This window comes from Cladosporium halotolerans (assembly GCF_011745625.1).
Source record: "Cladosporium halotolerans strain TM138-S3 chromosome Unknown Sca36, whole genome shotgun sequence".
Lineage (NCBI taxonomy): Eukaryota > Fungi > Ascomycota > Dothideomycetes > Cladosporiales > Cladosporiaceae > Cladosporium > Cladosporium halotolerans.
In genome coordinates this window covers 97,146-114,382 of record NW_027191487.1, presented here as the reverse complement: position 1 = coordinate 114,382, position 17,237 = coordinate 97,146, and the positions used below count along the sequence as shown (strand labels likewise).

At 58.9% G+C, this 17,237-nt stretch overlaps 4 protein-coding genes across 4 annotated transcripts; 2 read left to right on the top strand and 2 right to left on the bottom strand.

The window, feature by feature from the left end:
* Nucleotides 1-16: 16 nt before the first annotated feature.
* On the bottom strand, nt 17-1,237 carry WHR41_08045 (uncharacterized protein; the record flags this gene model as incomplete). The annotated part of the gene is made up of 1 exon (XM_069376649.1): nt 17-1,237. One exon carries the CDS (start codon nt 1,235-1,237, stop codon nt 17-19), a length of 1,221 nt encoding a protein of 406 aa, XP_069226434.1.
* Nucleotides 1,238-2,886: 1,649 nt separating this feature from the next.
* On the top strand, nt 2,887-5,262 carry WHR41_08044 (uncharacterized protein; the record flags this gene model as incomplete). The annotated part of the gene is made up of 1 exon (XM_069376648.1): nt 2,887-5,262. The coding sequence occupies one exon, from the start codon at nt 2,887-2,889 to the stop codon at nt 5,260-5,262; it is 2,376 nt and encodes a 791-aa protein (XP_069226433.1).
* A 282-nt stretch (nt 5,263-5,544) lies between these two features.
* On the bottom strand, nt 5,545-7,069 carry WHR41_08043 (uncharacterized protein). The gene is made up of 2 exons (XM_069376647.1): nt 5,785-7,069; nt 5,545-5,722 (listed from the first exon to the last, which is right to left on the bottom strand). Exons 1-2 carry the CDS (start codon nt 6,791-6,793, stop codon nt 5,691-5,693), a joined length of 1,041 nt encoding a protein of 346 aa, XP_069226429.1. The 5' UTR covers nt 6,794-7,069; the 3' UTR covers nt 5,545-5,690.
* A 1,139-nt stretch (nt 7,070-8,208) lies between these two features.
* WHR41_08042 (uncharacterized protein) lies at nt 8,209-13,208 on the top strand. The gene is made up of 2 exons (XM_069376646.1): nt 8,209-12,756; nt 12,920-13,208. Exons 1-2 carry the CDS (start codon nt 8,455-8,457, stop codon nt 12,923-12,925), a joined length of 4,308 nt encoding a protein of 1,435 aa, XP_069226428.1. The 5' UTR covers nt 8,209-8,454; the 3' UTR covers nt 12,926-13,208.
* The last annotated feature ends 4,029 nt before the right edge of the window (nt 13,209-17,237 follow it).

Sequence of the window (17,237 nt, the reverse complement as noted above, 5' to 3'; positions counted from 1 at the left end):
GTCCCCCAATCCCAGATCAAGCACCGTTGACAGCACCGATCTCGCCAAAGATGACACTCGTGACCTGTCCCTCGATCTCCGCTTCCGCAACCACATCCCCGATGAGTCCAGTTGCCACATCGCGCCTCAGCACGACGACGTTACCGCTGTTCTGATTCGCCGCCGCGACGAGGTTACCGGCAGTGTTCAGACTGAAATGCCTGGGGAACAAGCCGTGCGTAGGCCAGGCCTGCACGAAGCCGAGCTCGCCAGACTCGCTGAGAGAGAAGGTGGTGATAGAGTCGGAGGGCACGGCGGTGTTGTTGGAGGAGTCCGGGTTGGGAAGGGTGAAGATGCTCGAGTTGCGGTTGGAAAGGAGCAGGAAGCGGTTGTCCGGAGAGAGAGCGATGCCGGCCGGGGCGTTGATGCGGGCGTGCGACAGCTGGCCTAGGGCGTTGACTTCCTGGACCTGGGTAAACTCCAGGCCGCCGGCGTTGGGGAGGTAGGACACCGAGTAGGAGATGATGGTGCTGGCGAGCTCGGTGGCGAGGTACAGGTAGGTCGTGGAGCCTTCGTCTGCGGTTTTGTAAGGGTTGTGAAACTTGGCGTGGCGGGGTCCAGAGCCGGCGGGCGCTTCGAGAGGAGTCTTCTCGGAGATGGCGTTGGTCTTCTGGTCGATAGCATAGACGCGGATGAGGTCTGCTCCGAGGTCGGGGACAAGGATGTACTGTCCTGTTGGGTCGAGGATGGCTTCGTGAGGGTGAGGTGCGTCCTGGCGGTCGGCGACAGGGCCGGGCTGCGAGAGCTCGAAGGTGAAGGACTCGTCTTCCTCGAAGCGACCGCCGGATGTGAGGGAGTAGGTTGACAGCGAAGAGCCGGAGTAGTGCGCAAGAGCGATCGAGCGGTCACCGGCTGGGTCACCATAGATGACTCCGCTGACGGGGCCGGAGATGGTCGTGGAGTTCTGGACGTGCTTCAGGCTGCCGTTACGGTTGATGGTGAACGTGCTCATGGAGCCGTTCGGGGAGGTAAGCCCTTCATTGAGGCAGTAGAGGGTACCGCGTGAAGCGTCAAGAGTAAGCCACGCGGGGCTGGGACCACAGTTGGGGTCAGAGGAGGTGGCGTTCAAGCTGTAGGTGCCATTGGAATCCGAGAGAGCGAGTGTTGTTACATCTCCCGAGTAGCTCGACACGAAGAGGTTGGTCGCCGAAGCAGCCGCACTCAGTGCCGAGATGATAGCAAACCGAAAGCCCGACATGGTGATTTCTGCACGGCAAAAATACGTGCGATTTCTAGAGTTTGTCTCGAAGGATGAAGAAATTCCAGAAGGAAATCAAGGACGCAAGAGGGCTGTAGGCGAGACTGTCGATCGCACTTAAGGTCGGCGTTTGTTGGCGTCACGCTCGGCCACTGCAAGCAACCGAGGAAGCCGATGACCGGATGGGTGTTGGAGGTGTTCTTCAGCTGGAGTTGGACATGCAGAGCGACCAAGGGGGAGGCTCATCGTCGTTATTAAACGGCCGTGTCTCGGCCTCGCTGTTGCCCTACCATTGTTGTCAGGCGCAGTGACGCATCACCGCGACTCGGTGAGACATTCGGGCTTGTCCCAGGAACAGAGTTGAGGCTTGAAGACTTGGCTCTTCTTGTACAAACGGCCCGTGCATGCCATGCCACGTTTTGGAGAATGCCGACGACTTGCGCTTCATTCGCAACCACGTGCGCATCACGTTTCACTCCATCACTTGGTCTAGCATGAGAATCTCACTGTACGCATTGTCGGCCAAGACTTCTTCTCTTTGTCAGCATATTGTGCCGCGGGGGTTCCTTTGAAAATGAGTCCTTTGCCATCAATGCATTACACATGGCGATTTTGGACAACGGGATGCTTCTGTCGCGCCCCAACACCAGGGACGTCATCATTGAAGATGTCAGTTCTTGACCGCGCACTTTGGGGCGAGCGACAACGCGTGAGAACAATGCTCTTTTTGAATGACGGCCAACCTCCAGGGCACATGAGGCCAGAACGAACTAATGGCGAAAGGACGATCATGACAGACGCCTCTTGCCGAGATGTCGGACCAGTTAACGACAATGTCAGAGGTTTTGATGACTGGAATAATTGATAATGCAGTACAGTGAAGAACGCAGGCTGCATGAGGATTCCGCGACGTAGGTAACTTGCGTGAGCGCTCCGGCGACATGGACAGCAGCAATGTCACATGCAGCTTTCGCCAGTGAAGGAAGTGAGATTGCTTCCTCAGGCTACGATTCACCTGTGATGATAAGTGAATTGTAAGCTACGAGGTCTGTTTGCGCGAGGAAGCTGCGCTCGTTGCTTCCCGCGCGCTCCTTCCTTCCATCCACCGCCCACATAAAGCTCGTACCCTGGCAGCACTGCGCAACTGATCTGCCTCAGCACCAGCACCACACAGCTGTAAGACTCGCAAAACGACTTCTCATCTCGCGCCTCCTCTCGCAACGCTGTCATTGCCGCCCTCACAAGAACCACCCTTCGCTCACATGCCACGGGCTCGTCGTCCGGCGCCAGTACAAGTTGTTGGATCCCTACCGTCGAGCCGCCTTCCCGTCGGCACTCCGACTTTTCCAGACGAGGAGCTCACTGATACTTCTCTCCGGCGAAGACTGCGAAGAGTATCGCCAACCTCGGCCCGTTTCCCGTCACAAAAGCACGCCTTGAACGGCTCGGAGGACTCTGACTTTGGGAACCTAACACACAAAGTCTACAAGCCAAACATCAAACGTGCCAAAGTGGTTCAGCCATCTCACGAAGCTCCAGATACTGACATCGACGCTGGTCCGCCGCGGCCACAGACTATGTCAGAATTAAGACTGCACCGTCAAAACTTGCGCATCGAAATGGCCGACCCAACTCTGCCGTTGCCAAACATGGCCGAGAAGTGGAAGCCATCTAGCCGTAATAGAGGCAAGGCCTGGAAGCCATTCAACTTTGGCACTGAGCCATCATCAGCCAGGCAGAGCCAGGCAGAGGATGGTCCAGTTGCTGAGTCGCGAGTCAACATCTTCCGCGCGCAATCCCAGGCGAGTTCCAATTCACGGCCTGTCTCCCGCGTTTCATCTCACAACCCTGAGTCGACCGCGTCTGAGGCCGAAGGTCGCGACTCGAGCTTTCTCGAGTCAGATGATTTCCAACTCTTTACTGGTCGCAAGAAGCACCGAGCGACCGCCCCGGCTTACGAAGAAAAGTCCAACACTCAGCACGCCACAGTCGAAGCAACTTTTAGCAAGCGCGAAATCACTGATGTTTTTGGCAACGAGCTGCCTGGCCCGGGCTTCATGGACGCCAATCCCGGTAATGCAAACGGGCAACTACAGTTTATTCAACATCCGAACGGCGATGTATCTGCCCATCAGTGGTCTACCTCGCGATATGGTTGGGAGAATATCGGGCAGTTCTCCAATATCCGAAAGAAGATCGAGGGGCAACTCGCAGCCTGCCGCTTGAAGGGAGAGACCGCAGGGCAAGCTTTGCAGCAGAACACTATGGCCTATTTTCGAGCCATCGCAAAGCAGCGTGAAGCTGATGTGATGGGGTTCCCATTCGGTGTTAAGGAGATCTCGGCATGCTTGCCTGACAAACGCCCTCCGTCAACAGCGCCTACTGGCCCACGGAGAATCACATCAAAGGTCGAGATGCCTGAACGTCCAAGCACGATGAAGCCTCGTCAAGAACCTCAAATGCCTCATGCTGCCACTGGAAACGCTCCCAAAGTTGCTGCAGTGCCGCCAACACAAGCCTTTAATTCCTTTCCGCAGGTCCAGAATCAGCAACCGCAGCCCAGCCAGCGCTTCAATCCTGCTCTCAACTTCATCCCAGCGCCTAGAGAGCGTCAGCAAGAAGATCCCTTTGTTGGCGCGCCATACTATGGTAACTATGGAGGGGTGAATTATAACATACCGCAAATGCCGCAAATCCAGCCATACTATCCAGTATGGCCGCAACAAATGAATTACTACCAGGCGCCTTCGCATGGGATGCAGATTCCTGGCTATGTCGGTGGGCGTGACTTTGCTCCGACTACATTCGCTTCTCCGCCGGACCAGAATACCCTTGCCGATCAGGTTGCCCGCCTGCGTATCCAGCAGGACTACGCACAACAGGGCTACCAGAACCTGTCTCAAGGACACTCTGCTCGATTGGCGGAGCCACCAGTCAGCCGCGGGCTAGCTCAGCCAGTGACTGCCATCTCGGAAATGGCGAGTCCTACAGAGGCTATCGCACCTTTCGCGCAGTCGAAGCCGCCATCACCACTCGAGACTCGCACGGCGATGAGGGAGCATGTAATCAAGATGGGCGAACAAGCAAAGGAGCGGACAAAGAGCCAAGCCAACATCCGTACAGTGCTGTATGATCCATTCCAGGATCGGGCAGCCAAGGAGACTACCGCCCAGGAGCCCGTGGCCCCAGAGCCAGTCAAGCACGAAGTTGTACCTACGCCTGACGCCTCTGGTCACACCCCAACCAACTTCGGCTTCCCGCTCTTTGGTTCAAATGCAGTTCCGGGATTGGGAGGGTTCAACCTCACTGGCGAGAGCCCTTTTCCAACAACCCTAGCGCCCTCTGTGACTTTACCGTCCAACTCGTCCTACACCGATCAAGACAACGATCTCCGCCAAAGTAGCCCAGACCGCGACTGGCAGCACAGTCGTGCAGACAAGCATGACAACTCCTCCAATACAACGAACAACACGCGCCTCCAGCAATGGGACTCCAAGGAACTGGATGAATGGCTCTGGTCGAGCAAAAAGTTCGCCCGCCAGGAGAGTTTCCACCGCAAAATCATGGCCCGCAACGACATCACGTCTCCCAAACGCCCCACTCAGGCCTCAGCCCAGCAGCCAGCAAAACCAACGACATCGACCCACCATCAAATCGCTCCCTCGTCCTCACACTCCAAACTCCAGCCCGTCAACTCCCCCACCCCGCAATCCAACATCCTCACCAACCGCCTCCTCGTCCCCGTCCTCGAGAACCTCGCCTCCTACACCCAAGGACCCGTGGAAAAGCGCCGCGACTACTTCTGCCAGTGGACCAAAGCCCCCGAATGGGCGATCGACCGCGGGCTCAACGGGAACGACTCTTTCTTCGACAGCGAGTGGGGAACGCCGCCCGCGAGGCTCGGCAGGGACCCCAGGTATCAGCCGCTGCCGAGGGGCGTGGAGATGAGGTTTGGAGCCATGGAGGCGGTGGGGACGCCGCATAGGGGTGTTGCTATGCCGTTTGGGAGGGTGGGGAGGTATTGAGTGGTAGGGAGGAGGGTGGTGGTGATGATGGGGAACAGGGTTGCTGACGCGGCGTGTGGTTCGAGTGACGCGGAAGTGGTTGTTTTTTTCTTTTCCAGACAACGGTCGGATGAGGATTCCGTAGCTTGGGATGATAGTTGGCGAAGGATACGAGGAATGAAATGATCGGTCAATGCAATACCCGCTCATGTCTCATTGCACGGAAGTGTCAAAGCTCAAAGGCAATAAAGGTGCCATCTTCACGATTGCATGGATGGTTCAGGAAAATGCATAAAGGCGTAGTTTTTCTTGGCCAAGAATAAGTTTTGTACAGATTACAGAAAAGTGTATCGGTGTAATAAAGGCTGTAGAACGAAGCGCCGGGCTCGCTGGGTATTGATGAACGAAGGGGTTGTATAACATGACAAGGGCTGCAAAGCGGGTTTCCTCTAGCCCGCAACGAGCACCCAGATAAGGAAGACTGTATCATCACCGTCAGCTCGCCGTCCTTTCTCCTCAAGAACACACAGCGGAAAAACTCACAAATCATCAGCACGCCGAACATCTTCGCCACCAGCCACCGGTTGCCCTGCACGCGGTTCCAGTACTTCATCAGCTCGCGCTGCGCCCCCTCCACGTTGTCCACCACGTCGTCCGTGTTGGCGTCGATCCGCTGGATCTGCTCCGCCTGCTCGGACACCATCTGCGCCAGCTGCCCGAAGATGCCGCCCAGGTCGGCGATCGTCCGCTCGATCGCGTCGATCGCCTCCCCGCGCTGCTGAATGTAGCTGTTGCTGCTGTTGGCGCCTTCTTCCATTATCTGCAGCTGCTGCTGCGAGGCGGGGCTGGAGTTGTAGAGCGGCGAGGCGCTGGAGGGGTCGAGGGAGAGGACGTCATTTTGCTGCGCGGCATGCGCGTTGGGCGTGCGGCTGCGCGAGGGCGGTTGGTAGAGGGGGGAGTCGGAGCGGTCGCCGGAGGGCGCGAGGTGCGATTGCGGGCCGGACTGCTGCGAGACGGAGGAGACGAAGTTGTCTTGGCGGGAGCGCGAGGCTTGGATGTTCTTCGTGCGCACTTCGAGGACTTCTTTGAAGTTCACGCCTACGTCGGCCAGTTTGCCTTGCAGGAGCATGACGACGTTCTTGTTGTGCTCGCCTTCTTGGTCGACTTTGCTGCCGGGGGCGGTTTGGCCGCGCTGGATCTGCTGCAGGTTGCCGATTTGCTGGTTGAGCCCGGCGAGGTCTTGCTTGATCACGTAGGTGAGCTCGGCGATCTCGACGGGCCGGTCGTCGAAGAGGGTTTTGCGCTTCGCGAGCTCGCCCAGGCGCTGCAGTTTGCCCACTGTCGCGGAGATGCCGCGGCCGATGGCGGCGGCGTTGCGCGCGAACTCGGAGCGCTGCTTTCTTGTGGGAGGCGTCGCGGTGCCGTTTTGCACGAGCGGTTGCGCTTGGGGCCCGCCTTTGCGCTGGCGCGCGAGCGTCTTTTGCGCCTGCGCGAGCACGGAGCGGAACTCGGGGGTGCGGTCTTGGATCGAGGAGGCCATGGCGGGGTACATGGGCGCGCGAGGCGCGGGGTGTTGGTGAGGTAGGGTCGTTCGTGGGGTGTTGGTGTCTTGGTGTCCGGAAAAGGGTGGATGCTGGGGTCTGGGATTGGGATGCGGCTAGCGGCCAGGTGGTCTTTGTGGGGTGTGGCGGGGTGCGGAGGGTTGAGACGGTGGGTGTAAAGGTGCGGTGTCCGGACAGGAATGGTGTCGCGGGGTCGTGTAGTGGGTTTTGGTGGTCCGGAGAGGGTTGGAAGTGCTGTAGAGTGGAAATGGTCGCAGGGCAAGCAGATGAAGTCTCCCGAAGTCTGGGCTGGGCTGGCGCGGGCTGTCGTCAGCGCGGTTGCGAATGCGTGGGCAACCCTAACCCTTCAACTGTCCGCGCTGCGGCTGTGGCGCAATCTTACCTTAATATCAACAGGGGACGATTGGAGAATTGTTTGGAGCCGCGACGCTCGGCCGTACATTCATCTGCGACAGCATTGACATTTGACGTGCTGTAACTGGTGCCTGTAAGGTACGAAGCGCACCATTTGGGTGTGACACGCAGCATCTTTGTTCGAAGTGGTCGTACGAGCCTCACATGATGATCGCACCTGTGAACCCATATTTAACGCAAGATAGTGAGAACGATCGAGTGTCTTCAGACATGCATCGACGAACTCCTGCAAGATCGTTCAGTATTCCCTTTCCGTGCAGCTGAATTCAGACTTCAGCTATGATGTTCAGACTTCCTAGCCACGAGCGCTACTGCATTCAGCACCTGCGATAGGCATCGATCCATATAGCGGCGTTGAGATGAAGTAGACTCAACCACGGCTATCTTTCAACGGACGCACGACACGACGGCAGCAAACGTGGGCGCCGATCAGTCGTCGGGTGGTAGTAGCACAGGGCACGGGTGCGACGGCGGTTTAATGCTCGCGCCCAAGGACTCAGCGCAGGGATGGCGGATGGCGGCGTGGGCGGTACACGGCACGAGGCAGCACTGCACTGCTAGTCCCCGCTGCTTCGACGTTGACGCGGCGCGTGTGTTGCGAGCAAGGAAGGCCTGCGTTGCGTGCTGCATAACCTAAAGGCACCTTATGGCTGCGTGGAGGCCGCTGGCAGACCGCCGACGTGGCTCAGCTGCGACGCCTACGTAAGCGACCTGTGAGGCCAAACTTGCCTGATGATACCTGAAGCTGCCCGACACCAACCCTCGTTGCCATCCCGCGCACAAAATCTCCCGTTTCCCTGCAGCACCCAGAGTTTGCAGGTGCGACATCGTCATCAAACTAGCCCGATCGGCGCCGTGACTGGCGCCCGCCCATCTATTCTCGCTGAGCCGAACCGGCCTTGCCCTCCCGCGCCTCCCTGATCCCTGCCAGAGCTTGGACGGCGAACATCATCCGGTGCCTCGCAGCGACACCACCGCACCGCAGCGCGTCACCGCCCGCCCGCCTGCACCCAGCGCCAGGCGCCGGCCTTGCTGTCTTCCCTCTGCGACACGCCCACTCGCTATCCATCCTAATACTGTAATACTAACTAATACAATACACGAGGGCGTTGCTTCGCGTCGCGGCGAATTACTCTCATTGGATCGAAACCACCTGTCTCCAATTGGGCGGTCGAGCCCTGTACGATGGGACGACGATAGGCGACACGATCAGCAAGACCGCATCCGCATTTCGACCATGTCACAACCCGGTCAAAACCCCCAGCAGCCCATCTCGTTCAAAACGATACCAGGCCGGAACAGGACGCAAAAATGGACACAGGCAAAGACCAACAATTACGATGGCGATGAATGGGGTAGCTACGACGACTACGACGACTACGGAGGACATGACGAGCCGACTTCCGCGCATCAACAGCAGGGCCAATATGGACAGCTCCACCGGCAGCCTAGTTTCGACCGTGGCGTCGACGCGGAGAGGAGGCAGTTCAGCTCTGGCACTCAGCAGGAACATTACACGAGCCCTATCGGCGGCAGCGGCAGGATAGCGCAGGACATCCAGTCTCCGCACTCTCCAGACGAGGCTCGTCGGCGTATGCGAGAGTTCAGCAATCCTGGCCAAGTGCCGCAGCCGCTGAACACTCCGCGCAGCCCTCAGGCGCCAGGCAGCGCTGAGCGGCCACCGAGAGATAGCAGTCTTCGCTCTGACAGTCCCGCTGCTGAAGCTCGACCCATTCCCGCCGCTACTTCGCCTAGCACAAACAAGGCTCTGCCATTCGTGCGGCCGAGTGACATCTACAAGCGGATGGCAGAGGAGAAGGAAAAGGAACGGCAGTCTTCGGAGTCTGGGCGGCCTAGCATGGATGCGGTGCAGAAGGATATTGGGTCACCCTCCACGGCTCAGAACACGCTCACGCACAAGAAAAGCCGGGAAAGCCTACCCTCTGGCTCTCCGACAGGGAACAGCACAACCTCTCCTGAGCTGCCTAGTATCACTGGGGGCTCTGCCTTTGGCATGCATCCCATCCAGACCGGCGTTCAGCCCTCAACTGTGTCGCAACCAAGTGCTATGCATGTTCAGAATAACAGCACACAACTTCCTCCGGTCAGCGATGTTTCAGGGACTGGGAGCTTCATGCCTAGAGATGAGGAGGAACGGTTGAGTGCAACAGGCCTTGCCGCCTCTACTGCTGCTGCCAGTGCCGCGGCTTCCGCTCTTGCCTCGGGCTCACGCGATATCACCCCTACCATGCCCAGTACGCAAAGTCAAGCCTCATCTGATCCGGCAGCAGAAATTGCGGCGGAAAGAACGACCAACGCTCCGGTAGAGCAACTCGGGAGAGCGCCAGGAGAAGATCCTAGTGGTCTATCCCACCAGCCATCATCAGGATTCCGCTCGGTTGTGCACAAGGCTTTTGACGGCCAAGGTGATGGCTCGACTCCGGATTCTCCCATCTCGCGCGAGAACACACACTCCGTCGTGTCGAGGACTGACACGAACTCTACACGCTCAATAAGCCCGATCATGTCTCGCGTGCCGTCGGCGGCAACCGCGCAGCAAAGGCAGCAAGAACGAGATGCTGTTGTCCCATCCATTGCAGAGGAGGAGCCTTTGGAAATCGCCCGCTCAAGGCCAATGTCGGGCGCAACGACTCAGACTGTGACTTCAAGACCGAGTATTCTTCGCAAGCCCACGCCGAATCACAGCCGCAATGTCAGTTCAGAGGTTGCTGGCTTCACTCCCGGGTATAGGAGAAGCATGGAAACACCTTCACCGAACAACTCGCCCGCCCGCACACCAGGTATCGCAGACGTGGACACACGACGGTTCAGTGGACCTATGGCTGCGGAGACGGTCACTACTGCCGAGCCTCCTGACGTTTCACCTGATGCACCCGAAGCGCCCTCTGCTACACTTGAGCCTGTCGAGACTCCCTCAGAGACGCCTGACCCGACGATTGCCAACGGCGATGCTTCGGAAGTTGTGAAGCCTCTGCCGACTACTGGCAGAGGTAGAAGCGGCACAAATTACAGCCTTCGTGAGTCCGACCTCGCCAAGGAAGTCAGCAACTCACCCGAGGAGAGGTCTGCTGTGGCCGAGGCAGCTGCGAACGAGCGACAATTGTTCCTCGACACTCATCCGGTCGGTCCGGCGTCGCCTAGAACCATGTCGCCTACCGCACTCTCGCCCACGGCACTTTCGCCAACTGGCTTTGCACGACCTTTCCCCCATCCAGCTGCATCAGGCAGCGGAAGGAACAGTCCTGCGGGTAACAGTCGCAGCAGGGTCCGCAATATCGTTGACCAGTTTCACCAGATCGATGAGGACTCTCGGAGGAATAGCGCTGCTTCATCGAAGTCGTCGTGGAGCAACTTCGCAGGCGAGGAGGACCCATCGCCTGGTATCGTGAAAAGAACGACTGGAGGCTCGATGCTTTCACAGGAATCGCCCGCGGAGACCAGTATGTTCCCGTCGTACGATAACGCTGACCAGGATGGAGCAGCAGCCTCGTCGACCATCAGGCCTGAGCCAGAGAGGCAGGAGAGTTTCCGCCCGCATCTGCCGGGCGAGTGGGTCAGTGCTACGGCGACCCCGGCGAGTGAAGTGCCATCGGTGCTGGCTCCTGATACCTTCAGAGGTCGCGATCAAACCTCCAGAGATATCACGCCTACAGCAAATCCTACCCCGAAAGCAGACCAGGTTGCCAGCCCGGGCGAAGAGGTTGATCTTACACCCACAACAAAGAAGACGAAGCTTCCCAGCAATGATCGCGCAGTGTCCGGGGAGAACGACAATCCGCTCTCTGCTGTGAAGGATGCCGGCGAGGCGCTGGGCACCGCGCTCATGTCCCACATGGGCTATGGCCACCAGACGCAAGATTTCGCTTCGAAAGACAAACCTGCGCCGGTCGACATTCCTGAGATGCAGCCTCACCGCCCGACCGGCAACATCGATGACTACATGAATCCGCCTCTGTTGAACCGCGAGCATAGTGACGCGCCTTCGGAGGCCACGAATAGCGTGGCGAACTCTATTCCTCCCACACCACTCTCCAAGGGCACTCCTGAGCCTGCTGGGCTTGGCGTGGCTGCTGCTCCACCGAGCGAGGGAAGACCTGTCAGCAACTATTTCTCCGGCTACAACCCGGATGCTCCTGCGCCTCTGAGCTTCGGCAAGAATTCACCGCGCACCACCCCTCGCGAGTTTGAAAGCGAAAGGCCCACGGTGCTGCCCACTATGTCCAGCGACACCGGCGCTGGCGATTTCGAGAGCGATCGCCTGCGGAAGGATATCGTTCGCTCGTTGAGCCCGGGTAAGATGGCTGAGCTCAAGCGCGAAGGCGCTTTGGACGATGTTGCTAGGACGCAAGATGCGCTCGATGCTCCGACGAACGAGCGCAGGGTTGCTAGCGGCGAGTCTGCTCTGCCGGCCGCGGAGACGAAGAACTCGGACGCGCGGAGCGGGCTGCCGTCGCAGTCGAGGCCGGGCTTGCTCGGGCAACGCTTTTCATGGGAGAACCGCTCGGCTGACGATGATTTGTACGGCCACATGGCTGTCGTTGGAGAGACGAAGGGCGATGAGAATAGGGAGAGCTTCGGAAGGCCCCATTCCAATGGAGGCTTGCACGTCGTCAACACTGAAGTGCAGGCGGCGGATTCAGAGCCTACCACTGCTGAGGCTGGCAAGCAGTCCGAGCCGGGCTTCTTGCTGAGCGAGCCTGCAGACGCTGAGAAGCGACTCAGTGCTTCTTTGCCTGTCGGCACGACTGCACTGGCCACCGGAAACCAGAGCGACACCCTGCACGAGCTGTCTAGCCCCATCGCAGAAGACCCCACCCGCAGTCTCGACCACGTCGCCCCGACTCCCATCACCGAAGACGACACCGCACCCACCAACCTCGCTCCTCCCCCTCCCCCGTCCGACCTGAAAGAAGACTCACCCACCATCCCCTCCTCCTACACCGCAGCCACCACCAAACCTAACCCTTCCACCACCTCTCAAAAAGACAAAGACAAAGACCGCATCCCTCCATTCCGCGACCTCGCCGCCATCAAATCCGTCCCGGACCGCATCGCAGCTTACGAGCACACCCGCGGCCGCTTCGCCAATATGAACACCGGCCTCAATGGCTGGCTGTCGACCATGCTCGCTGCGAACCCGGAGTACGCGGACGCCGCGAACCAGAAGTATGAGGGGCCTGCCGTCATTCAGAGCAGTGGAATCGGCGGCACGATCTCGGGCCTCGGGCTTGGGGGCACGATCAGAGGCCACGGGCACAAGCATAGCCCGAGTATTCTGAAGATCGGCGGCGGTGGTGCGGGTGGTGGTGAGAGGAAGGGCAGCGCGGCGAGTCTGGGGGCTTCTAGTGCTGCCGGGACGGGAATGCCGGAGAGTAGTTCTGGTGGAGGCTCTGGAGGAGGTGGGCATGTGGATGTCGAGAAGATGCAGGCGAAGGGCAAGGATTTCCTGAAGGGTGCTGGAGCCGGTGCGAAGGGCTTGTTTGCGAAGGGGAAGAGTCGGTTTGGGAGGAGCGAGAAGGTAGAGTGACCCCCCTTTTCTTTCTAACCCCTGATTGCATTCTTGCTACGTTTTCTGTTTCGTTGATCTCTTGTTTTTTTTTTGCTTTTCTTGCGCTTTGGCCTTTTCGCGCTCAAAAAGTGGATTACGACGGCATGCTGAGTCTCTCTCTTTCTGCGTCTAGGATTGAGACGAGCTGCTGAAACGCTGCTTGAGCGACGGACGGCATGTTGTGGCGTGGCGCGGCGATACCCTTTCGTATTCGCCTTTTGCTCCTGCTTTCTGCTTTCTTTGCTGCTAATCTCCTTGCGTCTATTCTGGCTGTCCCCTCTGGTTGAGAGGGTGACGGCGTGTGTTTACTAGCTCAGAGCACGCACAGGCCTGGAATGTCTTCTTTACGTTCTTCTTCTTTCTGAGGGCTGCTTCGACCGATTTACGATATCACGTCTCTTCAACACTTCTACCTCTCCTCACTTCACTTTTCACTGTCATGTCATCACCGTTTTTCACCAGGACGCAAGCTCATGTAAGTTTTCTCTCTAGGCTCCTGCTCCTTCTTCGTCCTCTCTCGCCCCCAACACCGCTCCTACCACCGCTCCTGCCCCTTCTCCGCTTTCTGTCTCTGCCCTGCCCGCCGAAAACAACAACAAGATGGAAAACCCAGACGCCCTGCCTGCACCTGCCCCTACAACGGCACCTCATTCAGAGTTAAAGCACGACGAAGTCATGAGCTCCGACCGCGCCGCTGCCGCCGGCGCAGCCATCGAACGCCCTCGCTCTGTCTTCGACCGCCTTCGCGACGGCGTCAGTCGCTCGCGTTCAAGATCCGGCAAGAGCACGAGCAAAAGCAAGAGCCCCGCGCCCTCGCGCCCGGTCTCGCGCGCCGCCAGCGGCTTGATGCCCAAAGACGACAGCACGCTCGACCTCGCTCCTGTCACCGCTGCTGACCCTGCCCCTCCTCCTGGTCCTGCTCCTACGCACGCTCACGCACAAATGGACCTCGGCTCCATGCCCGAGCCTTTCGCGGCTGGTCTCGCTTCGCCTCTCCAGCAGGACGGCGAGAGGAGGCGCGAGGCGTGGGAGGACGAGGACGCTGACGTCGGCGACGCGCGGTGGAGGGTCGAGGGGGATCGGCTCGGCGTCCTGCCTAGTCCGTCGGTCTTGGAATCGCCGGTCAGGAGCGGGAGTGAGAGTGAAGGTGGGGGCGCGAGGAAGGGGAGCTGGATTGGTGGCGTTGTTGTTCCGGAGGTTGTGGTTGAGGTTAGGGGGAAGGAGGGGGAGGGGGATGATGGAGGGGAGGGTCGGAAGAATCGTGGTGTGGGGGCTGCTGGTGTGCCTGTGGCTTCTGCTCAGATTGAGGAGAAGGAGGTTGAGCCTGCACCTTCGGTCTCGGGGGATGGAGCGAAAGATGACCTCGCGGAACGGGAGGCGACTATCTCTCCGACGCCAGTAATGTCCCAAGAGGATACCGCGCCTTTGCCGAGACCTGTGCAGACTCGTAGCGCCTCTTTCGCTGCTCCCTCTTCGGCCGCTGCTACCCGCCCGCAACCCGAGAGGAAGTTTAGTGCCCTGGACGAGCTGCCCAGCCAGCAACGACGTCGCCAATTTACTCCGGTGGCCACGCCTCGCAGGCTCAGTCTTGCGGACGATGGCACGATGGCAGCGAAGCCGCCCTTGGGAGCCAGGCCGGAAAGCACTGTGGACGACGACAAGCCCAAGATCTCGCGCCCTCCCACGCCCGCGAAGTGGGATTTGCTGAGCACTGTCGCGGCTTCTGCTCCACCTGTCCAAGCGACCGCGAGCCGACGTTCTTCGATTTCGAGCCTGGGCGACCCGCGTAGTCTGGACAATGTCTTGGCATCTGAGGAGAAGTGGAGGTCTGTTGTTGGCTTCCCTGCGGGTGCGGATGTCGCTGATGACGGACGACGTAGTGTCTCACCTTTGCCGGGGCAGGAAGGACCGCTTGATCTTGCGGGTGCTGTGCAAGGGAACCAGTTCATGAACCGCACGTACGGGTCTGGACAGGCGATGGATCAGAGGCCAATGTCGTATATGCGTCTGACTTCGGAAACGCCAGGGCAAGAGGCGATGGGGATGCCTCAGCAACAGCAGAAGAGGTTCTCCACGCCGGGCGACTTTGCTGGCTACTCGGTGCCAGGCATGATGGAAGGCCCTCAAGAGCAGCGAATTCCCTCTGAACCGCCATCGCGCACGCCGTCCATTGGACTTCCACCCAAGGAGTACGATAGACTCCGCTCTCCGCAGCCTGGCGACGAAGAGCCCTTTCCTGGAGACACGTCTTCGCGGCAATCCTCTGGTTTCTTCCGTGGGCCTGGTCAGCCCGCTGCCCTAGTCGAGCCGTCCTCGCGACGCTCTTCTTTCTTCCGCGGACCTGATCTACTCCCTGCGCCGGGGCCAAGTATGATCCCTTCACCCAGCAGAGTCGACGAGAACTTCAATGGGCTTGTCGACCCGCAGGTATCCGAGTTCTCCGATGACATCGTGAGATCAGAGCAGCAGGAGCAGCCGCAGAAACAATCGCGCCGCAAGAGCGGCATCATGGACACTTTCAGGCGCGCGTCAACGCATTCCATGACAGCAAGCCGCCCCTCTTCTCGAGGCAGCATGGCGAAGATTGCTGCGACTAATGGCAACGAAGGTACGCTGGCGAAGTCGAAGACACTCAAGAAGCCGCAGCATGCTCCTTCATCTGCTGTCGAGCCGAAGAATAAGCGCCTTTCTCGTCTTGGATCGCTGTTCCGTCGATCCAGTAGCGCTAAGAGTGATCGGGCTGGTGATCGAGCCAGCAAGGCCTTGGAGGTAACACCAGAGGTGGAGGCCCAACCACAGTCAACTGGGAATGCTGCGCCTAGGAAGCTGACGAAGGCCGCTCCTCCGCCGCGACAACCATCACAACCCCAGCCATATTACACAGCTCCGCCGAGGCCCGGGAACTACGCGGCTTACGAAGCTATGATGAGGCAGCAGGCGGGCCAACATATCCCACCGCAGCACTGGCAGCAGCCTGTCTATGCGGATCCTGTGACGGTGAGCTCGCCCCATCAACAGCAAATGCCACCTGGAGCATACAATCAGCAGCAGCCTTCTGGATACTACCAGCAGGGCCCGCCGGTCGGGCTGCAACAGCAGTGTCCAGCTTCTGCTTCAAGCTCGAGGACACATAGCTTGGTGGGTAATCAGTCGGGTTACCAGAACCAGCCTGTCGAGTACTACTCGAGTCCGCAGGGTCAGTCACCGGCCGCGTATCCGCTGCCTTCCAGTCAGCCGGCATCGCCTATGCAGGGACAGGCTAGACCTCAGGTTAGAAGGTTGCACAGTGAAAACCACAGGCGTCGTGACACGGTTCCCGACATTCCGGAGGTGAGCAGTCCTGTATTGCCTTCTTCCGAAGAGCCGGACACTACTCGTGATTTGCCTCGTTATGGACAAGTGGAACAGACCCAAAGACCAATTGCACAGGAGCCACTGCTCCATAATGGCCAGACCGGACCCGCCCGACCTAATCTGAGCACACGACAGTCTTCTGGCTACTCGCAAACATCGGTGTTGAGGTCACCGGTCGGCGTTCAGCCGCTGGGTAATATGTCGCAGTCACCAGGACAGCAAGACGGCCAACCTCAGTATTGGCAGCAGCCGCCCAGGACTCAGCGAGTATCGCCTCCTGCCTCCCCCATCCAGACCCAAAGAATGCCTCAGCAACAATATACTGGCTCGATCGACCAGCAAATCTCCCGCTCGCCCGCTCGGGACCACCAAGGTCAGCAAACGCCTTGGTCCATCAGCCTACCGCAAGGGCAAGATAGCTCGTACAGGAACCACGACGCGTCCTCCTGGGAAATGCAACAGCCGGCCCGGTCACCTCAGCAGTATTACACGGGCCCACCGGCCGCCGCACGCGGAGCTGTACGCTCTTCGTCACAACAGCACTACCACGATCAGTATAGCCACATGACCCCCTACCACTTCGTCCCGCCGCCGCAAGCGCAAAGACCGAATTTCAACACACAACAACGCTCCTCCTCGTACGGTTTTGAGCAAGCCGCCCACCCAACATACTACGCACCGCAAGAACAAGGCTACACGTACGGACCGCAACAGCACTACCCACCGCAGCAGCGATACTACGGCCACCAGCGGCAGACCAGCCGGGACTCTCAGGGCCGACCCGTTGTGCAGCACCAGCGCACGGCTTCGAGCTATTCGGGTAGGAGAGACGATACTGGTGTTAGCGAGGCGGAGATCATGAGAGGTGTCAGTTATCCCGGGCAGGAGTGGACGCCTGGTAGAGTTTGAGGTTGCATAGCGATTGACGCGTTTTGATACATGTTTTCTGGGGAAGTGTGCATTTGTATAGCGTATAATTATTCTTGGTGCTTTAGCGGAACAGGCGAGGAGTTGGGATATAGAGCGTTTGATTCGGATTATTTTGCAGGAAGAGTTGGGTGTTAGTTGAGCGTTGGTTTTACGCATAGCGAAGCGAA